Genomic DNA, 26,684 nt, shown 5'->3' with positions numbered 1-26,684 from the left:
CGATTATTTTAGGAAGGTGACGATATGTTAATTAACATTTTATTTGGATTGTAGCCTAATTGTGATAGTTTCAGTGGAGTGGTGAGTGTGTATTTGTGCACTACTTACGCATTCAGGCGGTCAGCAATGGTTTGCCACGCTTGCTCCCTTTGTTTTTTGACTGTGGCAGTATTTCCTTTTTGTTTTATTTTCTCCTTCACCTCTTCATAGGTTTCCATTAATAATTATTGCTCCGCTGGGGAGAAATACGCCGCCCTTGTTGCCATGGTGAATCAGTGAATCTATGATGATCGTGGGGTCTATTTAAGCAAGCCGTGTGCAGCACTTATCCAGGATCGCTTTCACCTGGCTTAATGAATCCGTGTCTGCTCATCCTGGCTTGGCCTTTGTGCAACCAACTAAGCCTGGGCGCCCATGTTTTGGATTCCTTGAACCTGGCTAAGTAATTCATCCTGGATGTCTTAATCCTACTTTTGTGCAACAGCCCCCGGACGATGACGAAAATATTTCGTTAACGCCCCTTTTTCCCGTGACGATGACGAGACGATGACGCACAAAATTGCTTCCAGAAAATAAAAATATGACGAGAATAAAAAATGGTTTTCGTTAATGAGACTAAGACAAAACGAAATTTACAAGCCATGGACGAATGGACATTAAAATATGTAATTGTTTATAATTAATTTGTAATTTGTAATTGTTAATATAAGTGTTTCTTGATGATGTGTTGAAGATACCGCACAGATTTCATGCATAGACACATGAGAACAGAAATGTTTTTAACCTGGATTTAAAAATGTCTCCATTTGGTGAAAGTTTAATCTCCACTGGCAGTTTGTTCCACTAGTTTGCAGCTTAACAGCTAAATGCTGCTTCTCCATGTTTAGTCTGGACTCTGGACTGGACCAGCTGACCTGAGTCCTTGGATCTAAGAGCTCTGCTGGGTTTATATTCTCTGAACATATCACAGATGTAAACCATCAGCAGGCTTTTAAAATCTATTCTGTGACTGACTGGAAGCCAGAGTAAAGATTTTAAAACTGCTGTGATGTGTTCAGATCTCTTAGTCCGGGTTAAAACTCGAGCAGCAGCGTTCTGGATGAGCTGCAGATGTTTAATGCTCTTTTTGGGGGACGCAACGAAGAAAAGACTTGAGCCTGCAAAGTTGTCCACAAGACAAAATGTATAAAATATGAAGTATACTATTAATTTAAGATGGCTCTGTCAGAAGTCAGCCATGGTGGAGAAGTTTCAGCAATGAACCTGTATTTAATTTGGCCAAAGGTCAAGCATGCATAGCCTCTGTCCCCAAGCAGGACACCACTGAACTCTCCTGCAGAATAAGAGAAATGTTGAATGGATATACATGTGTTAAGACTTGACAATTTGATGCAATATGTGCCTTATATGGCTATCTATAATAAAGTATGACGAGCACTTTAAATTCCTTAAGATGACCTCTACACCTGACCTCTCATTACATTACCAAAATTCTGCCTATGCTACACCTTACTTCAAAAGTACACTCCTTCGGGTTAGTAAAATTCTTGCGCCTTGTGCAAACCTCTGTGCCAGTGAGGATGCTCGGAAGATCCAAGAATCATGAACTGATCCCGGCCATTTAGCCTCAGTGTTGGAAATTAAATGACCTCCATCACAGATCATCTGTATGCACGCAGGAAAGGAGTCAATGATGAGGTTTCACAGGGCATAAATGTAACATTGCTCAGCATTACTCAAAGGGGTTGATGTGGTATTTTTCAAAATGAGAAATCCAGTTCAGAGTCTATGGACAATTATCCCCAAGTGTACCTGTACATTTAGGATATGGAAAAATGTTCGGTTTACATAGTCAGCCTCCACGGGTCCAGCAGGGGCCTGGACAATGTGACAATGTTTAAATCCAGACTGAAAACAGTTCTATTTAGATGTGCATATGACACCTGAAAGTATTTTATCTGCACTCTTCACTTTTAAATTAATTAATGATTTTTTTTGTTTTTTGGAATGATTTTATTGGCGCCTTGTGATTTTATGTAGCTGTAAAGCACTTTGAATTGCCTTGTGTACGAATTGTGCTCTACAAATTGCCTTGCCTTGGATGCGTACATGGGTACAGTGAAATGCACCGATAACATTAGGGAAGCCTGAGGGAGATGATGAACTTAATGCAAATACTTCAGCCAGTAGGTTGTTTTACATTATCGGCTACTGTAAATGTGGAGCAGCAGTCTGAAAGGACAAAGCCCCCCCCCCGGTATTCGCAATACTGACACTCTCCCTCTGTTCAAGTCTTAACTCAAAACCCATCCGTTTAACTTTGCTTACCTCCATTTATTGCTCCGTTCTGTGTATTTTTAATATGGTATGATGTTTTAATTCCTGCATTTTATCTAATATCTTGTTTGTACAGTCCTTGAGTGTTTTGAAACGAGCTTTCAATAATTCATTAACATTATTACCTGTCCCCCATTTTTCTGAGTCGGGTCCTACGTGGGTGTAGATCGGATGTTTGTTAGGTATTGATTAGTTTTAATGAATACCATGTTCTCTCTCATTTAATTTCATGTTCAATACGTGTGTATAGTTGCGTTTCTTGAGTTGCACTGGCACCGACTGATTGATTTTTCGAGACAGTGAAAGTGGTGATATGATAACCACAGTTTTTGTTTCGTTTTTTAGACATGATTGCGGGAGCGCAGAATTCTTGGTGAACATTTCTTTCGGGAGTCTGTTTCAGCATTTTTTTAGTTGCAGCTAAGCTAAGCTTCAACTTTAGCCTGCCAGGAACCAGGCTAGTTCAGCAGCATAAACTACCATGGTTACTCAGCGAGCGTTCAAATAAGCCACCTTTATGGAACGGAACTCTCGCTAAATTTAGCCAGAAGTAGTGAAATAAGCCAGGCTTTCCGCTAAGCCAGCTTCGTGGAATACCCCCCTGGATGAATGGAGCCATTTCGTTTACAACGCGAAGGACAACAAAACAACCTGCATGATAATGATTGATCATGCCGCCATGTGTGGAGAAGTTCTATTATGTACAGTGTTGACTAAAATTACTAAAATTTGACTAAGACTAAAATTGATTTTCGACATTGTGACTAAGACTAAATTAAAAAAAGCTGACGAAATTAACACTGCACTGTTGGAGCTTTTTCAGATGAAGTTACACTTTGTGTTTGTATCCAATCCAGCTTTATTTCTACAGCACCTTAAAATAACCACAGTGGACCACAGTGCTGTACAGAAGAGGAGATAAAAGACAAAAGAGCAATAAAGACCGAATAAGTACAAGAAGTAATAATAAGTCAATAAAAATAAGTGCCAAAAGATATGATAAATATACAATAAAATAAGAATAAAAAAGTCAACAACTCAAACGTCAGAGACACAGACCCTGAAATGAGTTAAATCTCTCTATAAACATTACAGCAGATGTATGACATGTAACAATTAGATTTAAGCTCAAATGAGATTTAAAAAGAGAGAAAAAATTTAAAGTTTCAGCTGAGAAATTCCTGTTGTGTTCATCTGGTTTTGTTGATGGTGCTGTACAACACGGATGCATCCTCTCTGGTTTCCTCAGCTCTGGTTCAGGGAGACAAAAAGAGAAATCAGCTGACTGTGCAGATACAGCAGTAAATGATGTCATTCCCATTGAATCCCATGAATGATGAAAACGTAACAACAGAGCAGGAAGATGCAGCAGAAATGAGTCTGTGTGGTGATGTCAGAGTGTGAGGAGCTGCTCACCTTGGGGCTGGACTGACTCTATGAAACCTGACAACAGCGTACTCAGTAACTTCCTCTGAGTGTCTGTGAGGCTGAGCTGCTCTGATGTTGGAGTACAGAGGATCTGCCTGGTTGTTGCTGAAGTGGACGCTGGCATACTGAGGCTCATCCTGCTCCTCTGGCTTTCCCTGACCACCAACACACTTCACATGTGGTAAAACACATGGAAGTTAAAGAAGGACAGCAAACAGCAAAGGGAGGCTCTTCTCAGTGGAGTCAGTTTTTAGTTCTACAACAGAATAATGAGTCCAAAGCCAAATGTTGTAGTTTTCTACCACAATGATACAAGTGTCCTCACCTGTTCCCTGCCGTCTGCTCTGAGCTCAGGCTCAGATGATCCATTGGAGGTCCTCTTTGTTCTGCTCAGGAGAATCGATGATGAACGAAAGCTGAACATATGAACTCTGAACATGACTGAATGAGTTTAATGAACAATAATGTAACAGAGCTGCTCACCGGATCCACAGACAGGCAGAGAGGAAGACGAGAGGCAGCAGAACAGCAGCAGTTACTGCAGCAGCTGTAGATTTTACTGCTCCTGAACAAACATGGATCAGAATCAGGCTCTGACACGTCATCGAGTTTGACAGCAGGTTTGTCCTCATTGGACCCACAAAACAAGAAACACAACCCCTGATAGATTGATCTATTTATCTATCTATCTATCTATAATTATGTTCAAAGAACAGGAGACCTCTAGTGGTCGTGAGAGCAACAGCATGAGAAAAATGGTGTTGATGATGCTGATGAACGCCTGGTAAAAAGAATGTATTTTATTCCTAAATATGATTGTTTTCTGACCCTAACACAGTCATGTTACTGCCTGAAGCCAACCAGGAAACAATAAAAGTGTTTCAGTGAAATAATGTTGTGTTATTATCTGGAACCAATCTACTGGACAGAGGCTGGACTTCTATCCACTCTGGAGCTGCCCTGGGTGAAAGGTGGAAGCGGGGGTTGGCTGACCTGCAGCTCCCCGTTTGTGGGCTCAAATGTTGGAGTTTTCCCTGGTGGATGAAAGGGTGGTCTGCCTGCACCTTTGGGTCGGGGAAAGGGCTGACTGTTGCTTGCGTTTATGCTCCTAATGACAGTTTGTTGGCCCAAATCTTCTGCCCACTTCAGGCTGGGGATGAGTCACTGCCTGAAGTGGGGGATTTTAAGTATCTTAGAGTCTTGTTCACGAGTGGGGGTATAAAGGAGCGGCAGATTGGCAGGTGGAGTGGGGCAGCATCTGCAGTACTGCTGGTGTTGGACCGGTCTGTTGTGGTGAAGAGAGAAGGTGAAGCTGTCAATTCACCATTCGATCTACATTCCAACCCTGACCGATGGTCATGATGGTCATGACCCTCCAAAGGGTCGCTGGGCTCACCCTTAGGAGCTGGGTCATCCAGGAGGGGCCCAGAGTGGAGCTGCTGCTCCTCTGCATCGAAAAGAGCCAGTTGATGTGGTTCAGGTATCTGGTCAGGACGCCTGCCTACTGAGGTGTTTCGGACATGTTCTACCGGGAGGAGTTTGACTCAGGAGCTGCTGGAGAGACTGTATCCCTCGGTTGGCCTGGGAACAACTCGGTATCCCCCAGAAAGAGCTGGAGGAGGAGGCTGGGCAGAGGGAGGTCTGGGGATCTCTGCTTAGACTGTCCGGACCCAGTTAAGGTTCAGATGGATGGGGGCGGGCGGGCGGGCGGTGGCGTAGTGGGTTAAGCAGCCGCCCCATGTACAGAGGCTACAGTCCTCGCTGCAGCTGGCCCCGGTTCGAGTCCCGCACCGGATGGCCCTTTGCTGCATGTCTTCACCATCTCTCTGCCCCCTGTTTCCTGTCTCTCTCCAACTGTCTATCCATTAAAGGCATAAAAAAGCCCCAAAAAATATATATATAAAAAAAAAAGGTTCAAATGGATGGATGATGTAATATGATGCTATATTATAGACTGAATGGAAGTCAGAGAAGAGGAAAGAGTTGTCGTATGTTGGTCTTGATCTCACCTCACATAGAGGTGCATGATTGAAAGCAGTCTGTGCCGCTGCTACATCCAACCACCCTCCTTCCTTCTTATGAGGACTTTGTAGCTTTTTAAATGAAAGAGAACAACGTCTGCTCTGATGTGGAAACACTTAAAGAAGTCGTATTTCCCTCCTGCGGCTTGTAGGGGCGGTACTTTACAGGACACCAGAAAGAGTCGTATTTAAGGGTCTATCAAACAAACTATTTATGTTACATACTGGACCTTATCTTCACCAGGCACTGTTCTAGCGCCTCCAGGCCTGCACGCTCAGCTCCACCTGCCCCTTGGCTGTCGGACTAAGTGCGTACTGAGAGGTGGAGCTTGATGGTGGCTGAGCGCAAATGGAGGAAAAGTAAAAACCCTGAGGACCTTCTTGCCTTCCAGTCCTTGCTTTCCACTTTTTCCTCCTCTCTCTCTGCTGCAAAAACTGCCTTCTTCTGTAACAAAATTCAAACTTCTGCTTCCAACCCCAAAAAACTCTTTCAAACTTTCTCGGCCCTCCTCCAACCCCAAACCCCTCTTCCCTCCTCCTCCCTGACGATTTCGCCGACTTCTTTGACAAGAAGGTTAACGATATCTGATCTTCCTTCCCTCAACCCCCAGCTGTCCACACCACCCACACTTGTCGCTCTCCCACTCCTCCCTCCCTACCACCTTCTCCCTCACCTCCCTCTCTGCCCCACTTCTCTCCCCTCTCTGCAAATCAGGTCCTTCACCTTGTAACATCCAGCTGCCCCACCACATGTTCCCTTGACCCATTCCCTTCCCCTCTCCTTCATTCTGCTGCCCCTGATCTTCTTCCTTACCTGACCCACCTCATTAACACGTCTTTGACATCAGGCTCTTTTCCTTCTGCTTTCAGGACTGCCAGAGTCACTCCTCTTCTAAAGAAACCAGCTCTTGACCCTTCAGAGAGCTCTTGACCCACAGACCGGTATTCCTTCTACCCTTTCTTAACAAAACTCTTGAACGTGCTAAACAACTGTCCTCTTACCTCCACCAGAACAACCTCTTGGACCCCCACCAGTCCGGGTTCAAGGTGGGCCACTCAACTGAGACGGCCCTTCTAGCAGTAACTGAATCACTCCAAACTGCTCGAGCTAACTCTCTCTCCTCTGTCCTGATTCTCCTGGACCCTAACCCTAACCCTGGACCTGTCTGCAGCATTTGACACAGTGAACCACGACATCCTTCTCTCTACCCTGGAGGGAATGGGGGTTTCTGGCTCTGCACTCTCTATGTTCTCATCCTACCTGACAGATCGCTTCTACCAGGTCACACTGAGAGGATCTGTGTCGAAGCCACGTAGGCTCACCACTGGGGTTCCCCAACGTTCGGTCTTGGGTCCTCTTCTTTTCTTCCTCTACACATCATCTCTTGGTTCTGTCATCCACTCCCATAACTTTTCCTACCACTGCTATGCAGACGACACCCAGCTGATTCTGTCTTTTCCCCCTTCTGACACCCAAGTGGAAGCACGCATTGCTGCGTGCCTGGCAGACATCTCAGGGTGGATGTCGATGCACCACCTTAAGCTCAACCTGGACAAGACTGAGCTGGTGTTTCTCTCGGGGAACGGCTGCCCATTCCGAGATCTGGCCATCACCATGGATGACTCCGTGGTGACGTCAACTCGGACCGCGAGGAATCTGGGTGTGACCCTGGACGACCAACTGTCGTTCTCGCCAAACATCGCATCAGTGACCAGTTCCTGCCGATTCCTCCTCTACAACATCCGGAGGATTCGCCCCTTCCTCACCGACAAGGCAGCACAGGAGCTCATCCAGGCTCTTGTCATCTCCCGCCTGGACTACTGCAACTCCCTCCTTGCTGGCGCCCCGGCTTCTGCCATCAGACCTCTGGAGCTTGTTCAGAAAGCTGCTGCTCGTCTGGTGTTCAACCTCCCCAAGTTCTCCCACACCACTCCCCTTCTCCGCTCTCTACACTGACTCCCCGTAGCTGCTCGCATCCAGTTTAAGACTCTGGTGCTCGCCTACAGGGCAGTGGAAGGAACAGCTCCTTCATACCTCCAGGCTATGGTCAAGCCCTACACCCCCGCCCGACCACTTCGCTCTCCAGGCGCCTGGCTGCCCCGTCACTCAGCGGTCCCTGCGCACGATCGACACGGTCACGGCTTTTCTCTGTTCTGGCACCCCGATGGTGGAACGATTTCCCGACTGATGTCAGGACAGCTGAGTCGCTGCCCATCTTTCGCCGCAGGCTGAAAACCCACCTCTTCACAGAAACACTACCCTGATCCGCCCTCTTAGGACATCACCTGTTTCGTCCTAGCTCCTTACGCACTTATTTGTTTCCTAAATTGTCTTTGTTTTCTAAATTGTCTTCCCATTTGTCTAGGTACCTAACTTATCGCATTTACTCTGGCACTAGTTATGCTCTTAGCTGTTTGGTTTTGGAAGGAAATGCACTTATGATTTCTTGTGACCTGAAGTTCTTTTGCCTACCGATGTGGAACACACTTATTGTAAGTCGCTTTGGATAAAAGCGTCTGCAAAATGACCGTAATGTAATGTAATGTAATGTTCTCGTGTCCATTGGAGGAACCTTAACTTGACTGAGTGTTACAGGACCACATGCAAAGACTACATTAAAATAATCTGGAACACAAACCATCAGACAATATATTTCATTACCTGCTGTAATTATAAAATCTTATTTCTCACTATTGGGATGTGGCTGATTATTTTCATTGTGGATTCATATCTTGGATAATTCAGTAAAAAGCCAAATTAATATTATATAAGCAGCTGAAGGTTACAGATCACACATTTACCTCAGGAGAGTTTACAGTCTGTTCAACCCTCAGTTCTTCAAATCAGATATTTAAAAACAACTTCAGTTTAACTGGGAAAAGAAAATGGATGAAGCTTCAGGAGGATCAAATGTTGAAGTGATTCTTCTGGATAAACAATAGATGTTTTTACAGAAAAGCAGCATCACAGATTTTCAGATATGAAAATCAAACATGATGAAATTATAGTTATTTACAGAATATTTACAGTTTTGGTAGAATGTGAACTTTATAAGAAGATTATCTGGAAGGAGGTCATGCACCTTCTAGGTACTGTGAAATAAAACGACCCGAGTCACATGACCTCATCACAGCCAATCAGTCATTAAAACCACATGAAATATTAACTGAATATAAAAGATCACCTGGAACAACCATCAGAAGAACTGTGGAGTTCTGACTTCCTCTTGTGTTCTGAGCTTCACAGGAATAATTTCCACTGTGTTCAAGTCTGACGTCAGCGATGGTGAAGTTCTGTCCTGAAGCTTTTGGGGACTCTTCCTCCTCCTTGTACCAGGTGTATTGAGCTGCTGGGTTAGCATCACTGCTGCAGGTCAGAGTCACTGAACTGCCCTCCTCTATCTCAGCAGAGGGACTCACTGACACAGAGGGAAGCTTTGGAGCATCTGGAGAACATGTATGCAGAAACACATCACTGAAATTATTAGAAATATTCTAAATTATTGGAGGACTTTTGTTTCATAAAACAAAACAGCCTCATGTGACTTACACTGAACATTTAAGAAGAGAGATGAAGAGTTGATCCATCCATACTGATTCTCACACTTGCAGTAGTAGTTCCCTTTATCCTCAGAGCTGATGGAGGGGAAACGGTAGCTTCCTCCTGCTCCTTGATGCAGTGTTTGATCCTCCTTGTACCAGGTGTATTGAGCTGCTGGGTCAGCATCACTGCTGCAGGTCAGAGTCACTGAACTGCCCTCCTCTATCTCAGCAGAGGGACTCACTGACACAGAGGGAAGCTTTGGAGCATCTGCAGGAGAAAACATGAAATGTTCATTAGAAGATGTGTTTGTTCGGGTGCAATGTGAGTTGGGTGGCAGCCGGAGGTGGAGACCTTGGCGGTCTGATCCTCGGCTACTGAAGCTGGCTCTTGGGACGTGGAACGTCACCTCTCTGTTGGGGAAGGAGCCTGAGCTGGTGTACGAGGCTGAGCGGTTCCAGCTAGATATAAGCCACATTCGAACAGAGCAGTTCTAAGAACGCAGTTCTAGGAACGGTCCACCTGGAATTCTGTTCTAATAACTGCCCTTCCCCAGGGGAACTGTTTCATTTTGCATTCGCACATGAGTCGGGACCCTAATAGAGACTGATGCGGCGCAGCCGTCTGCGACAGCGACGTGTTACTTTAGCGCCACATTCAACAACAAAACAGAACAAAACAAAACCCGCGAAAAGTAAGGAGAGAAGAAAAAAACACCACCAAGAAGCTAATATGGAGAGCGGGGAGGCCACCGTGTTCATGGTCTGCATGATGGTGATATTAATCATGGACGATCACATCGGGCATCTAACGTCGAGGCTGGAAGAGCACACGGAGAGAGGCAGGATCGAGCGCAGGCGATACTTCTTGGTTTGATGAAGGAAGGAGAGCAGAGCGCCGCAGACAAAGGAGGCGACGTGTAAGTTTAACTTATTAAACACCCGCAGGTTGTGTCCGTGTCCTATGAGGAAACATTTCAGCCGTCACAACATGACAAGCGGCGTAGCTACCGACCACCAAACACCTCCGTCAGATGTGTTCCTATAGAACCCAGAACAGACCCAGCCTCGGAGAAGGAGCTAAATGGTTACAGGAACTGAGGGCGATGGCCCCGAGTTCCTGTATGTCCGAATACGGGAAAAAACGGCCCCGTTCCTGAAAAGGTTATAGGAACTGCCAAAGGGTCCTACAGATGGAATGCGCCTATTGAGAATGAGAACTCACGTGACTCCGGTCGGCCGATCGGCCATGTTGGCAGAAGAATCTATTGGTTGCCAGGGGCAACGCCATTAACTTAACGGATATCCTCCCGCATTTGTCATTTCGGCAGGGCAGAGAGAATACAAAAGAAAGAAAGAAAGCAAAGCAATGGAGAGAGATAAGGCGAAAGAAAAGGGACCTTGCAGGGACAAGCTTATTACAAGCGCAAAGCAGCGGTATTTGGAGAAACTGTCCAGCATCCAAAATATTGATCCTTACGAGCTCCCTGCAGCAGAATGGCACAAAGACCTGGACCAGTTACCTCCGTGCACATATATGGACATAGTCAATTATCTTGTGTTTGGTGTAAGTTACTACACTATGCAGGAGTTTAAAAGTCACAAATCTTTGGAATTGTACGAGACTTTCTGCTGTGGCTGGGTGCAGGACTTGGCCATCTACAAGCCTCCAGGTGGCTCTGGTGATGATAACAGCGTTGTACTGGCAAAGGTAAGGTTCTTGTCATGCATTTTAGTGTGTTGTAATTACATTGCATTTAGACACTTCTTGACCAAAATGACAACGTAATTAACTGCGACTTGTTTTGTAAACACTAGATTAACGAGATGTTCAATGTACACAAACGTTTCCAATGTTTTGATGTATGCTAAAGCTTATGTTTAGGTATTTAGTTGTCATTTGATTTTAGCCCAACGACACATACTGTAGCAGGTTATTGTGTTGGGGGCTGCAAAGTGAACAAACCAGTTCTGGGTTGGCTAGGGTACTTATGTGTGATTGCAAGGCGTACATTCCTGGTTAGATTTAAGCCATTAACATTTTGAATGCAAGGTGTACATGTCCTGGTTAGATTACAGCCATTATCAATGTGTCTAAAGTGTAGACTGTAACTTGAAATAAATGCTTTTTACTGTTTAGTTTATTTCACTTTATTTATTTTACAGGTCCTGCATTCACGGAGACTCTGAGCCTCCACTTACCAGTCCAGTGGTATCACTTCAGTTGTGTGGGGCTTGTGGACAGACCCTCCGCTGACACGCCATGGTTTTGCTCTTCTTGTGCTTAATAGTGTTTCTTTGTTCTTTTGCACTAGTAACAGTATTATTTTATTATTGCTTGTTGTCGATGTTTACATGCTGGAAATTTTTATACTTTTTATTCTGAATGCACACATGTTCTTTTGCACTGTTAACTTTTCCTAGAGGTATATTGCATTCTGCACCTTGCGCCCTTATTCTTTTTTCCTGTTCTGTTAATAAACATTGTTAAGCCATATCAAGTTGTTTCAAGCATTTATTTCAAACAAATTAAAAGGTAATGAACAAGGCACTCAAACATTTATTTCAAACAAATTAAAAAGTAATGAACAATGAGGAATGAACTCAAACAACACTTTTGCACATGTTCGTTAAGGCACAGCAAACAGTGACAATCTTATCTAAAGGCATTAGGTTTTCACCCTCACATTTGAGCAGCATGTGCACAGGTACAGTTGAATGTAAAAAGCTGAATTTGTCCAGTCAGCGTGGTTCTCCAACATCTCATATGATGGCTTACCTACAACAGAATAAATAGTTTATGAAAAAAACCTATGCAATCAATGGCAAACCCATCACAGAACACATGCAAAATAAAGATACAGACTGAGAGGGTAACGCTGCTCATGGTATGACAAAAGGGCTGAAGGGGTACACATTAACACATTAGCCACATTAGGGGGTAGTTAACATTAATTTTCGAAGAGGCAACAGTTTGCAAATTGAGCATTTTCGAAGAGGCAACAGTTCGCTAGTTAGCTAGCTAGGCAGCAACGTCAGGTGCACTTCAGGGTTTGCAACAACATAAAGTAACTTTGTAGCTTTAAGAGACAACAACATAAAGAGATTTTTAGAGAACGTACCCAAGTGAAAATGTAGAGAACACACTCTCATCGACGGAGGGGTGCAATCGAAAGTAAGGTCCAGCCAGCCAGGCAACCCGGCGTCTCCTCGTCAGGTCAGACGCCTGCTCTCCCTGATGCTGCATCCATTTAGGAAACCGAAAAAAATGTTTTTCGTTGTTCCTATGTTTCCCAAACGTATTATGTGAGGTACTGGAACAGTTCTTCACACAGCAGTGATTTCCAGGCATGTTCTTGCAATTCCGCACTGTTTAAACTTACTGATTTAAAAACACACGCGTACACTGTAAACGAACGGAGAGAATGGCGTTTTCTCGCTAGCATTCTGCCAACATGGCGGATAGGGGCGGGGCTCTGTACTATGACGACAACTCCTCATTCTCAATAGCACGGCTTGGGCTCCGGAACCAGTCTCCTTGAGAAGGGTTGGACTCTCTTTCACTCTGGAGCTGCCAGTGGTGAGAGGCGCAGAGCGAGTGTGGGCATACTCATTGCCCCCCGGCTGTGTGCCTGCACATTGGGGTTTACCCCGGTTGACGAGAGGGTAGCCTCCCTCCGCCTTCGGGTGGGGGGACGGTTCCTGACTGTTGTTTGTGCTTATGCACCAAACAGCAGTTCAGAGTACCCACACTTTTTGGAGTCCCTGGAGGAGGCACTGGAGAGTGCTCCTGCAGGAGACTCCCTCGTCCTGCTGGGGGACTTCAATGCTCACGTGGGCAATGACAGTGAGACCTGGAGGGGGGTGATTGGTAGGAACGGCCCCCCCCCCCATCTGAATCAGAGTGGTCGTTCGACCGTGTCCCTCGGGAAGTCCTGTGGGGGGGTGCTCCGGGAGTATGGAGTGCCGGACCCCTAGATAGGGGCTGTTCGGTCTCTGGATTACCGGTGTCAGAGTTTGGTCCGTATTACCGGCAGTAAGTCGGATGTGTTACCGGTGAGGGTTGGACTCCCTCAGGGCTGCCCTTTGTCAACAATTCTGTTCATAATCTTTTTATGGACAGAATTTCTAGGTGCAGCCAGGGCGTTTTGGCAACCTCAGAATCGGGTCTCAGCTTTTTGCGGATGATGTGGTTCTGCTAGCGTCGTCGAATCTACGTTCCTACCCTCACCCACGAGCTGTGGGTAGTGACCGAAAGAACGAGATTGCGGATACAAACGGTCGAAAATGCGCTTCCTCTGCAGGGATCACACAAACATGTCTGAAATGTGTCTGAAAGTCTGCAGCGATGGTCTGACTGATTTTTTATATTCAGAGCTGGATCAATACATCCATCCATCCATCCATTATCTTCCGCTGGTCCGGGGATCGGGTCGCGGGGGCAGCAGCTTGAGCAAAGAGACCCAGACGTCCCTGTCCCCGGCCACTTCCTCCAGCTCTTCTGGGGGGACCCCGAGGCGTTCCCAGGCCAGCCGAGAGACATAGTCTCTCCAACGTGTCCTGGGTCTTCCCCGGGGCCTCCTCCCAGTGGGACGGGCCCGGAACACCTCACCGGGGAGGCGTCCAGGAGGCATTCTCACCAGATGCCCGAGCCACCTCATCTGACTCCTCTCGATGCGGAGGAGCAGCGGTTCTACTCCGAGCCCCTCCCGGATGACCGAGCTTCTCACCCTATCTCTAAGGGAGAGCCCAGACACCCTGCGGAGGAAACTCATTTCGGCCGCTTGTATTCGCGATCTCGTTCTTTCGGTCACTACCCACAGCTCGTGACCATAGGTGAGGGTAGGAACATAGATTGACCGGTAAATCGAGAGCTTCGCCTTCTGGCTCAGCTCCTTCTTCACCACGACGGGCCGGTGCAGAGCCCGCATCACTGCAGACGCCGCACCGATCCGTCTGTCAATCTCCTGTTCCATTCGTCCCTCACTCGTGAACAAGACCCCGAGATACTTGAACTCCTCCACTTGGGGAAGGATCTCATTCCCGACCCGAGTTATTGATATTACAGTCCTGGTGAGTCCAAACTAAGAGATCAATGTGTGTTTGATGTTTTCTTTTGTGAACATTCTTCTTCAGATATACTGTCACAGAGATCATTTAATGGTTTGTGGTGTTTGTTCTGTAATTTAACTGTGAGGGGAACAAAGACGTTGACCTTCCTACCATCCACTGAATGTTGCCACATGATGCTTCTAAATGTGTTTGACTCATTAAATCAGCAGCATAGAAACATAATACTAGGAGACACAGGTTGGATTAATGTGTGCTCATGTTTGTTCAGTCATGTGTAACTTTGAGGTGGTTTTCAGGATCTCTGATGGTTTGAATCTCCTGAATTTATCTCTGGGAGCCAACTGGGAATAAAACTTCCTCTTTCAGCTGCTCAGTGAAGTCCAGCAGCAGAATGTCAGTGTTAAACAGACAGAGCTGAAGGAAACATGTTCATGAATCTCATTTCTTTTACTCACATTTCACATCAATACGTCTGTATCCTGACTGCTTCCACCCCAGCTGGTTTGCAGCTGAACAGTAATACTGTCCAGAGTCAGAGGACTGGATGGAGCTGAAGAAGAGCTGTGAGTCTTTATTGAGAAGTTTAATATTATTCTTCTCCTTGTACCAGGTGTATTGAGCTGCTGGGTTAGCATCACTGCTGCAGGTCAGAGTCACTGAACTGCCCTCCTCTATCTCAGCAGAGGGACTCACTGACACAGAGGGAAGCTTTGGAGCATCTGGAGAACATGTATGCAGAAACACATCGCTGAAATTATTAGAAATATTCTAAATTATTGGAGGACTTTTGTTTCATAAAACAAAACAGCCTCATGTGACTTACACTGAACATTTAAGAAGAGAGATGAAGAGTTGATCCATCCATGCTGATTCTCACACTTGCAGTAGTAGATCCCTTTATCCTCAGAGCTGATGGAGGTGAAACGGTAACTTCCTCCTGCTTCATGATGCAGTGTTTGATCCTCCTTGTACCAGGTGTATTTAGCTGTTGGGTTAGCATCACTGCTGCAGGTCAGAGTCACTGAACTGCCCTCCTTTATCTCAGCAGAGGGACTCACTGACACAGAGGGAAGCTTTGGAGCATCTGCAGGAGAAAACATGAAATGTTCATTAGAAGATGATGTGTTTGTTAAACTGTAATATGATCTGGATGTTATTTAGTGAATGCATGGGACCCCCCTTTCCAGTCTCTTCCTGATGCACAGAGAGCTGCAAAAGTCCACAGTGTGTCTTTAACATGAGTAAGTCTGAGCTAAATGAGCAGTGAAGAAGAGCAGAAATCAAATCCTTTAAAGATAAACTTCTGTCTCCATAATTCATCAAACTGACTGCAGCTGCTGCCACATCTGGACTAAACGTTTCTCCACATCTGTGAAGGTAACCACAGTCAGATTATATCACACAAACATGTCTGAAATGTGTCTGAAAGTCTGCAGCGATGGTCTGACTGATTATTGATATTCAGAGCTGGATCAATACAGTTATTGATATTACAGTCCTGGTGAGTCCAAACTAAGAGATCAATGTGTGTTTGATGTTTTCTTTTGTGAACATTCTTCTTCAGATTTACTGTCACAGAGATCATTTGATGGTTTGTGGTGTTTGTTCTGTAATATAACTGTGAGGGGAACAAAGACGTTGACCTTCCTACCATCCACTGAATGTTGCCACATGAGGCTTCTAAATGTGTTTGACTCATTAAATCAGCAGTATAGAAACATCATTTCTAGGAGACACAGGTTGGATTAATGTGTGCTCATGTTTGTTCAGTCATGTGTAACTTTGAGGTGGTTTTCAGGATCTCTGATGGTTTGAATCTCCTGAATTTATCTCTGGGAGCCAACTGGGAATAAAACTTCCTCTTTCAGCTGCTCAGTGAAGTCCAGCAGCAGAATGTCAGTGTTAAACAGACAGAGCTGAAGGAAACATGTTCATGAATCTCATTTCTTTTACTCACATTTCACATCAATACGTCTGTATCCTGACCACTTCCGCCCCAGCTGGTTTGCAGCTAAACAGTAATACTGTCCAGAGTCAGAGGACTGGATGGAGCTGAAGAAGAGCTGTGAGTCTTTATTGAGAAGTTTAATATTATTCTTCTCCTTGTACCAGGTGTATTGAGCTGCTGGGTTAGCATCAGTGCTGCAGGTCAGAGTCACTGAACTGCCCTCCTCTATCTCAGCAGAGGGACTCACTGACACAGAGGGAAGCTTTGGAGCATCTGCAGGAGAAAACATGAACACATTTAACATCTAATAACGTGAGATTTTTATGTCTGTGGAAGCATCTGAAACCTTAAAGGTGGTTTTCTGTGTCATTGGTGGTTTGAATCTCCTGAACATCCAGACATGTTTGACACCCAGTTCTGAATAAAACTGTCTCTTCTTAAATCAGCAACTGTGTAACTACTAGTTAGGCTGCAGTACAATATGTTAAAGGCTCATCTAGATGGTGAAAAGTTGGTGGAAGACTGTTGAGTGAACTCACACACTGATGGAGAGGGACACTCCTTGTATCCTTTTACAGCACAGGAAACTCTGTCTGCAGGATAAAATGAGGTTGAAATAGTAGAAGATGTTCCTCTCAGAGTTATCTGCTCATTCTTGGTCCAGACATAGGAACGATGATCAGACAGACGACTGCTGTGACATTTCAGTTCTGCCCAGTAATAACCCCGTTTGTACTCTGATGATCTGATCACCTGCACCTGGAGAGCTGAACACATGAAGAAACAACAGAAATGTCATTTATGTTCTTACATACATGCAAAAAGCATCTGGAGCCAAATGATGATTCAGAGAAAATGTTACCTGAGACAGACAAAAAGACTCCAGGTGAACCAGTAAAACGTCCTCCTTGTTGGTTTGTTATGAATCTGAACTTGTACTGAGCTGAGTCGCTCTCTCTCAGGTCTTTGATTCTCAGAGACCAGACATTCCCTGTAAAGAAATACTGAACACGACCTGTGTAGTCCGAGTCTGTCATCAGATCCACAGGAGCTTTATCATCACCTTCCCTGAACCAGAATCTTTCTATAACTTCAATAACTTTATCATTTTTTCTGTCTGGATGGGTGTAGGTGCAGCTGATTTCCACTGTTGATCCTTTCACAGCACAGATCGATGTACGACTGTAAGTCACACTCCAGTCACTCTGACCCTGAACCGCTGTAACACAGAGCACATCAGAGCCCACAGTCAGAATGAACAGCCTCAGGAACCAAACACAAAGTGGTCCCTCAGCTCCACATGGTCAGTGTGATGAAGACTGGAAGATGAACACATGCTCTCCACAGTCAGTCTCAATCTGCTCTGAGGGAGGAGATCATAGAGTGTCAGGATGCAGTGAAGGAACAGAGAAGTGGTGAACCAGAGAACTCTGATTCAGTTTACTGAGCAGAGAAAGAGGAAGAGTTTTATTATCACACTCTTTCTGCTTATTTTAGCCCGTTTGTTCTCTCTGCCTTCGACTTGTTGCTGAGTTAAATGTGAGAGTCAGATAAATGTAAAGCATAAAGTTTACAGGAAACACTTGACAGCATCTATTGTAGAGTAAAAACTAAACTGTCTTGTGTTATCTGCACAGAGCATGGAAACATCATGATCTCCACCATCAGGAACAGAGAGTCTCAGCTTCAGAGTCTGAATCAGCTCATAAAGCTGCAGGCAGAAATGACTGTTTAACAACACTAAAGTTTGTTCAGTTATGAAGAATCCATCAAAGTAAAATCACTGTTTAACTTGGATAAAAACATCCAGCATTTTAATGAAGTTCCTCTTCACGCAGCTCTGATCCGTCCATTTCAACATATCATATCATAAAGTGAGGTTCAGCCCCAGTTTACAGACTCCATGTTGGCCCACGTTGGTCTCTCTGATTCCAGTGAAGGTAAATGTAGACATACGGTACCTGACACCGAGAGAAGGACGACAAGAAATCCACTCAGCGCTGCAGTTAAACTCATGGCTGCTCCTCTCGTCTGTCTGGGACTCCTCACACACAATAAAACATGTCAGCAGCTCAGTGATGTTTGTAATGAGCAACAATCATGTAACAAGATGTGCACGGATGATGAAGAATAAACATTTGAACTCACGATAGACTGAGACGTCTGTACAGATAAGCTCCCTGTGTGTCTGCAGTGAGCTGAAGGCAGAAGGAGAGCCGTGAAGTTATATTTCCTTCCTCTTTCCTTTAATTAGTATGAAGTGAGAATTATCTGACAACATTTAACAATAACTGACTACGTGTAGCTGTACAGCAGCTCTCTGTGCATCAGGAAGACTTTGGAAAGAGGTGTCCAATGCATTCACTGAATCACATCCAGATCATATTACAGTTTAACATCATCAAGACCATAACCACCATTGAGGACATCGAGGCCGTGTCCTCTGTATTTATTTTATTTTTTTTTTTGCATAAATTGTGGAATATGAACTCAAAATAAATTACACGCAAAACTGACTGCAGGACGATGATCTTGGTCTCCCACAAAACCGTAAGGTGATTTTACACTTGAAGAGCCAAGAGTAGAGCACTCGAGAATCTGGGCACAAGTGCATCAACAACACGCAATGTCGCTATGGTAACTACCAGAGCCTTATAAAATGAGAGTTACGACACTCTTTGAACAAGCCGGTCACGCCCCAATAGTTCCAACCTGGTTCCAACGTCACAGCGCTGTCAGTCAGTTTGAACGGGTTTTAGCGGAACGGAGCCTAAAAACAACAACTTTAAGATTCATAACGCAATTTTTTGTAAATATTGACCAATAATGTGCATTGATTACTACACTGACTATGTATTTTATCAACATTTTTCTATTTTGGAGCAGTAGAGACACATTTATCACCGTTTTAATGGTAGAGGGGACAGCTAATCTCGTCCTCCTTTAAACTTCATCATGCCAGTGGCCCAGCTTACTTTCAGATCTACATCTTTCAACAGAGCATGATATTACCGTCTGTTTCCCAGGATCTACTCCTGTTGTCCCAAACACTCCATCTGTAGAAGATGTCATTCAGTCTGTCTGTTCTCTCTGGTGTCAGATGGAAAATGAGCTGAATGGCAAAGCTGAGCTGAATAAATCATTTTAAAGAAGCTTTAAATTACTTGGAGGGAAATGTGTGGCTGTAGATGCGTTGACTGATGAGCCGGGATGAATTCTTATTTTCTGTAGAAGACGTAATTATTCTATATTTCTCATGTGAACTGAATACATGCATCTGTAACCCTGTTTATTGTGCTTCAAGTCAGAAAACTATTGTAAAATATTAATGAATTGATTAAAATATTAATCTAAATCAAACATTTTCTGTTATTAAATGACAACACAATTGTGTTAATTGCGCAAAAACAAACAGATTTCAACCAAACATTTTATTATAAAATGTCATCATGGAAAATGTAAAACAAGCCTTAATAAAGAAGTTATTTTACTGCTATTTATACTGTTGGGTAGATTAATCTTCAACAATGAACTGTATTTGATCAAATTCAAGGGTTTCGACATTGTAGAAATGTGCTGAAGTCCTAATGAAGGTTGATCCATGACAGCAGCGACCACCACATCTGCTGACCTCCCTGACAACAACAACAGAGAAATGAATAAATTCATGATCACAGCTGCAAAGTCATGCTGAAATAAAAAGATGGCAATAGGTGTTTCTTTGAAGGAATTAACTTGTGTAATCAGAAGAAAATTAAATAAACTTATTAGAAGCGGAACATTTTACATTCAGGCTGAAATTAATAGTTTGATAATAGTTTATTTATTTTTATGAAAGTTATACAAACATTATACAATTTCAAAATTAAATGAATATTTTGAAAAGCTGAAATAGACAGTAATAGGCAAATGTCTTGAGACCCGTTTAAACCCGTCTTGCTTGCAGCTAAACTACAACTAGCTGGTTAATACGATTAATTAACTAAAACTTACTTGATTAGTTAAAGACCAGTCAGCTAATGCCTCACAATGCCCAAAAATGTTGTAATTTCATCAACGTACCGGAGAAAATACTTCAGAAACAACTGCATTCGATGGTGTCTCCGGAACTATCGGCGGCTCCGTGACCCAGGTGACTTCCGCATTCCTTTCTTTCTCTAAAAGTCTATGGGAGTGTTGCTAAGCTCTTTTGACGCCACTCTGGTAACTACCACACAGTCAGTCACACCAGTCTCTGGAAGAGGAGCACATCAAGCTAAAAGTGTAGGTGGAGAGCAGCTTAAGAGGTAGATGAATGGGAGAAAAAAAATGCATTTTCATGTGGAAATATTTTTATTGCAGCCCAGGTTACTGCTCAGATAGCAAGGAAACATAGAACCAAAGTTTAAGTTTGGTTAACTCCGTCAGTACCGCTCGTCAATCAATTTCCACCGGTTGAATCAACATTCATTTTGCGATTGATATGTCAGCGACGTCTTCAGTTGAAAATGAAACGTTTATTTCTCAATGTTGGATGTTGAACCTGTTATATATTTCTGCCGGATGCCGGAGCACAACGCAGCAACACGGCACAGAGCAGATCGTGCGGGACAGGAAGTCGTGTGCAGAAACAAAATAAAATATCCGGTTAATTTTCAAAATAATAATAATAAATCATTTTCTGTGGTAACTTGCCCTTACTTCATGAGTCACCATAATGGTCCATCAAAAAGCCTCAGAATGCCCCATTTTTACCTCAAATTTTCAAAAGCTCCGCACCGCCCTTAAGGTTTTTTAAGATTTCTGACACATCTAAATACATGATGTTGAAATGGCAACACATCTGTAACAGAGTAGATTTGTGCCTATTAAATTTAGAAAAAGAGGTGCAACACCGCAATCTATTGGCGTAGTGGTTGGCTTGGGTACAGCACAGAGAAAAGAGGACTTTATATAATATTACTTTTGTAAGACGTCCCTATGTGGTCCGGGAAAATTAATTATTTCATATTACGTTGCAGATGTTTATACTTTAGAATTTACTGTGTCATGTACTCACTGTGACCTTTGCTAACTGTTTTGAGCGCTTACTGGGAGTTATTAGACTAAAAAGTATGTTTACAGAGTTGTTAATGTTGCTAAACGAGCTTAAATGTTTTCCCTTGCGTCAGGTGTTGTTGATTGTCCCGAGACTGTGACGCTAACTTTCACCCACCACTGCGGTGCTGTATGCTGTGTTGCAGAAAAAGAGCTGTAATAAACACCCCATAATCCACCTGGTCGTCGATGGGATATGTAGAAGTAACAGTAGTGTGGAGCTGCATCTCACAGATAGCTGTGATCCGTGACACATGGTCAGAAGGGTTAGGTCTGTGAGAATGTTCTCAGTGTCTCCCTCCGTCACTCGATAGCTGCCACGGAGTTTGGTGTAGAACTGAAGATCTGTCTGACCTTTATGTAACTGGGCCTGGAGAATAGTTCTGGGAAGGTCTATAGTTAATATTTGTCTCCGGAGCAGAATAATCTTTACATTTTTCCTGAAGAAGATATTGAGTCAAGAAAATCCTGTTAGGGTTAGGGGTTACCCTACCCACCGCCAGACCTATAAAGTCCAGCTGCTGCAGGACACTGAAGTCTGCTGCAGATACAGTTGTCATGTTTTACATGGAGCCATCCTGCAAGAGTTCTCTGAACCCCTCTGGATGCATTTCAGTTGCTTCAACAACACTGTTGCAGTGTTAATTTCGTCAACCCGGGGCCCGTTGCACAAAAGTAGGATAAGGGATTAAGCCGGGATATGTTGGCTATCCTGGATCAACTTATCCGTGATCCAGTTGCACAAAAGTGGGATAGAGGGAAGTGGGATATGTTCAGACGTAAGTTACCATGGAGATTTATTCTGTGAAGCTAGCCTGCTCCAGACCAGGCTAAGTTCCAGGATCTATTTAATCTCATTCCTTATCTCAGTCAGCGGTCGCCACAAATGGAAACCAATATTTATTCCACTGCCTAGAACATATTGTTAAAACATTTAACTATACCCACTATCATTATTGAAACATTTGTGATCATTAATTACAATCATTTTAGATAACTGATGATTTTAGATGAACCACTAGATAATTTAGTTTCCCACAGACTACACATAAAGTACATCACCATATAAATATAAATACACATTAGAGTGTACCACGATGTTCCTTTATTGAACAAGGATGAATCAAAGTAAGTAAACCATCAGCTCCTTTCAAAACTGAAGTCACACAGTGCTCTACAAGACAAAAAGCACAGAATCAAAGCATGCAGTTTGAGACAAACGGTTTGTAAAAATGGCCTATACAAATAAAATTGCCTTGCCTATACAGCACAAAAACCTAACAAAAATTCCTCTGCCATTGCAGGCCCAACTTAAATAAACATGCAATATTAATTAAAATAATTTAACACATATTGGTCTCTGACCAGCCGACCACAGTCGTCATCCGGGAAGATGGCAGGATTGTCCCAGTCTATGAGAGCTGGCACTCTGGGGGCCCTCTCCTTTCTCAGGCAGGCCACATTGTGGAGGACAGCACAGGCCACAATGATATCACATGCCCTGTCTGGGCTGACTCTCAGGTGGGTCAGACACTGAAAGCGTGCCTTCAGTAGGCCAAATGTCATTTCTATCCGGCCCTTGTTCTGGCATGGGCATGGTTGTATGCCAGTTGTGCCTCCAGAGGGTCTGCAAATGGAGTGAGCAGAAAAGGCTGGCAGGCATACCCTCTGTCACCCAGCAATACACCCAGGAATTCACCTGTGAATACAAAATGTTACCATCACAACCTCCTAAGTAGTGACATTCCTAACACAGCCATGGTGTTAAAAGTGGTTATCAATAGAGGTTCTGTGGCTCACCTTGTGATAGGCGCCGATAGATCTCTGAGTTCTGAAACACTCGGGAGTCGTGGACCGAGCCGGGCCACTTTGCCACAACATTACTGAACAAATAGTCAGCATTGCAGACCATCTGAAATGATAAGATGTTAAACCAATTAATGCACAGTACAGGCAATGTGTGGGCAGGCACATTCTTAATAAAAAGTACACTTGTTAAGTATTTGTCAGGGGACTTACCATTCTGCAGGATGTTCTTATATTTCACTTTGACTTGCTGCCATGTCCGTTTTGGCCCAGTCATGTTAAATCTGCACACACAAAAACACACGCACACACACAATGAAACAGTGGAGGAGCATGGAGTTACATTTAGATAATTTCACTCACATCCAGTCAATTTCAACTTATTCATAATCAAAGTAGGCTACAAATATCTTTTCAAATATCGTCACCTTCCTAAAATAATCTCATAAGTCATTTTTTCAGGAAACACAAAAAGCTCCCCCCAAAAGTTAAATTATAGCATAAAATAATAATTTCAGGCAGTAAGTATAAAGGATGCTTGACATAAGAACACTTATTGTTTTTCATAAAAACTAAGATTAAATAAATGACTTTAGGCATTTTTTGGACCACACCTTTGATGCCAAAAAATGACTTGGGCGATTATTTTAGGAAGGTGACGATATGTTAATTAACATTTTATTTGGATTGTAGCCTAATTGTGATAGTTTCAGTGGAGTGGTGAGTGTGATTTGTGCACTACTAATTGTTTATAATTAATTTTTAATTTTTAATTGTTAATATAAGTGTTTCTTGATGTAGAAAAGGCTCCAAAGTTGAGATTTGTTACGTTCATAGATGTATTGTGTTGGTCAGTTCAGAGCGGAGCGGCCCCCTGCTGGTCATGTAGCGTAACTGTCGGTGCTCGGTTCGAACAGGTGTGTGCTCTGATGAGTCGACAGAGGGAAGATCGAGCTGTTGATTAATGTCCCGGCAAGTGGTGTGTGCGTAAATGAAACGTGAGTATGGCTGTATATATTGTTTATGTAATGTATTCAGGTTGCTGCAGCCGTAGCTTCTGTTGCTTTGATGTGTAACTCGCCATGTGTATGCTAGTTGCATTTAGCTCACCTGCCTCTGATTGAGTGTAGGCTACGTCATGTCACGTGGTATGTCTGTTGTTACCGCTCCGACTCATTAGTGTGATGTTTACAGTGAGTGTTACGTTATGTTACCATGTTACCATGTGATGTTGTTTATGTATTTAATAATAATAAGTCAGGTGAAGTGTGTTTAGGACTGTGATAGTGGGAATTAGAGGCAAATGGAGATGTAGTAATTTCAGTACTCCTTTATTAGAGAGAAAGAGCTTATTCTTTATTCATTTGGGTATTTGTTATTGTTCTTTTGATAGGAAACCACACACATGACCTTATTGCCTGCAACAAAAGGGAAATAAATCACCTGAACCATCATTAACCTGCCTCCTTCCTCTGGAAGTCTGATTGGCCTTAAGTTGGTGTTCTGGCCGGCACCCCAGTGTGAACTTTGTGTTAACCCCTGAACTAACGCCTGACATAATTTAGCCCAGTGTCTTCACTACATTTGAACTTCATAGAAGATTACGCGCTGTTGCCCTGTTTGTCCCTGCACGGCGCCTGTCCCACAGTGCCTCGTGCGGCTCAATCAGTAGTAGTTCAGTGAGTCGAGTTCAGTTGAGTTTAGGCCCTTCCCATGTCAAGTAACGTAGCCGGTAGCTAGCTATAACTTAACCGTAGCTAGTTCAACTTTGCAGTCCAGTCATGGCGTCGGGCTCGGATACCGGTATACGGTTTGTTGGAGCTGGGCGAAAACAACGCCAGAGGGGTGTTCCTAGAAGGTAGCTAAAGAAAGCCAGGCTATAGCCGGAAAGCGTCGTTTGAACTAGCGCCATCTCCCATTTAAGCCTCAAGTCGTTCCTCGAAGATATTTTAGCTGCATCTCGGTGAGGCTAATCCAAGCGAGGCTTACATAGCCTGGCTAAATGCGAGTGCACGAGGAACGTAAGAAGCCCTGACGAGTGGATGGTGGAAAAACGGAGATCTGTGTGAAAAGGAGAGCAAGACGAGCTGTTATTTTTTCGGCAGCTGAACAAATAATGCTTATGGAGCTGTATGAGGATTTTAAAAGTGTCATCACCAGAAATGGTAATACAGCTGCGATCAATAAAGCGAAGAAACGGCATGGCAAACAACTGCAAACAGACGAATGCGTAAGTTATGAAAGTTTCATACCATTGTCAATTGTTAGACATATATTTTACTGTCCTCATGTATTTATGCTCTCCTCTTTGTGTTATAATTTGTTTACATAAAGCATGCTGAATTGTCTCTGTATGAGATGTACAGCACACATATCAGGGTTCTAGCTAGGATGAAATTATAGCGTAGTGGTGTAGGCGAGGGAGCGAAGCGACCAAGCCCGGGGGGATGGTGCGGAAGGGGGGGTAAAAATTGGCCATTCTAGGGGTACCCAAAGGGAGAAATTGTACTTTAAAAACAATAAAGTCTTAATGGGAGATGTTCCCATCTTTGCTTTTGGCAGTGTGTTACCTTCATAACGGACCTTGTCAGAAGACATTAAAACTTAGACATAACCAGGAATAGAGATTAAAATAAATGTTTATTAAAGTTACACACTTTTCAGTTGTCCTGATGACAGACAAACAAACAGACAGACAGACAAACCAACGCAACCAAAAACATAATAGGCTACAGCTATTCTAACATGATTTCTGCCGAATCCCCTTACGTGTGCGCTTCTGCGTGTGTGAGTAACCATGGCTACGGAGCACTCTTACCAGAGATTCTAGGAGCCACGGACGCGGAGTGCCTCTGCCTCGAACTACAGTTTCGTCTGCGGTTGTACTGACAGGCAGCGCAACCTTTCTTGGCTGCCATCGCGAATAATGTGTCAAGTTTGTCAGAAAGGTGAAAATGGCATTGATCTGGCGTTATTGTACAAATAAATACAGACAAAATGCCGTTACGCTGTATTGAAAATAAGCGTAGCGGTCCAAAATTATAGCGTAGCGGGCCGTGACGCAAGTTTGCGCTAGCTAGAACACTGCATATACTGGCCCTGCTCAGTTTATTAATAACCCAATAATCGACACGCATCATCATACTTTGTGACTATATTATCCCGTGTGTGTGACCCACATATTATTTTTTCACTGTTACATCTCAACAGGAGCAATCTTAACAGCCAAAAGCGTACCTGGCAGCAAGTGAAGGTAAAGTACAGGAACATATTTTAGAGTGGTAAGTAGCCTTTGAAGAAATGTGTTTGTCCAATAAAGAGAGCAGCAGACTAGATATGGAATACAAGAAACTGAAAATAAAAAAGATCAAGCTAGAGATTATGAAACTGGAGAGGGATGTTAGTATAAATTCAGATAAAGGAGAATTTCGTGATGTGAACTGTATTTAATTCTG

The 26,684-nt window shown here is 43.7% G+C and overlaps 1 protein-coding gene and 1 long non-coding RNA gene across 2 annotated transcripts; both read right to left on the bottom strand.

The window, feature by feature from the left end:
- Positions 1-3,759: 3,759 nt before the first annotated feature.
- On the bottom strand, positions 3,760-4,331 carry LOC142379324 (uncharacterized). The gene is made up of 3 exons (XR_012769674.1): positions 4,249-4,331; positions 4,091-4,151; positions 3,760-3,935 (listed from the first exon to the last, which is right to left on the bottom strand). It is a non-coding gene; the product is annotated as an uncharacterized LOC142379324 (long non-coding RNA).
- A 352-nt stretch (positions 4,332-4,683) lies between these two features.
- LOC142378145 (B-cell receptor CD22-like) lies at positions 4,684-18,562 on the bottom strand. The gene is made up of 11 exons (XM_075462373.1): positions 18,496-18,562; positions 18,309-18,388; positions 17,210-17,566; positions 16,887-17,114; positions 16,357-16,620; positions 15,223-15,483; positions 14,855-15,118; positions 9,337-9,597; positions 8,972-9,232; positions 5,162-5,212; positions 4,684-4,829 (listed from the first exon to the last, which is right to left on the bottom strand). The coding sequence occupies exons 2-11, from the start codon at positions 18,361-18,363 to the stop codon at positions 4,684-4,686; spliced, it is 2,148 nt and encodes a 715-aa protein (XP_075318488.1). The 5' UTR covers positions 18,364-18,388; positions 18,496-18,562.
- Positions 18,563-26,684: the final 8,122 nt, after the last annotated feature.

The sequence above is a fragment of the Odontesthes bonariensis genome, chromosome 4 (genome assembly GCF_027942865.1).
Source record: "Odontesthes bonariensis isolate fOdoBon6 chromosome 4, fOdoBon6.hap1, whole genome shotgun sequence".
NCBI lineage: Eukaryota > Metazoa > Chordata > Actinopteri > Atheriniformes > Atherinopsidae > Odontesthes > Odontesthes bonariensis.
Note: the sequence above shows the minus strand (reverse complement) of the source record. Positions and strands in the feature narration are given on the sequence as shown.

Excerpts from the sequence above, each read along its gene's own strand:
- LOC142378145 (XM_075462373.1), bottom strand. The coding sequence starts at position 18,363 with ATGAGTTTAACTGCAGCGCTGAGTGGATTTCTTGTCGTCCTTCTCTCG. Across the intron at positions 15,119-15,222 it reads TCTCTTCTTAAATGTTCAGT|ATGCTCCAAAGCTTCCCTCT; the intron begins GTAAGTCACATG and ends CATGTTCTCCAG. Across the intron at positions 9,233-9,336 it reads TCTCTTCTTAAATGTTCAGT|ATGCTCCAAAGCTTCCCTCT; the intron begins GTAAGTCACATG and ends CATGTTCTCCAG.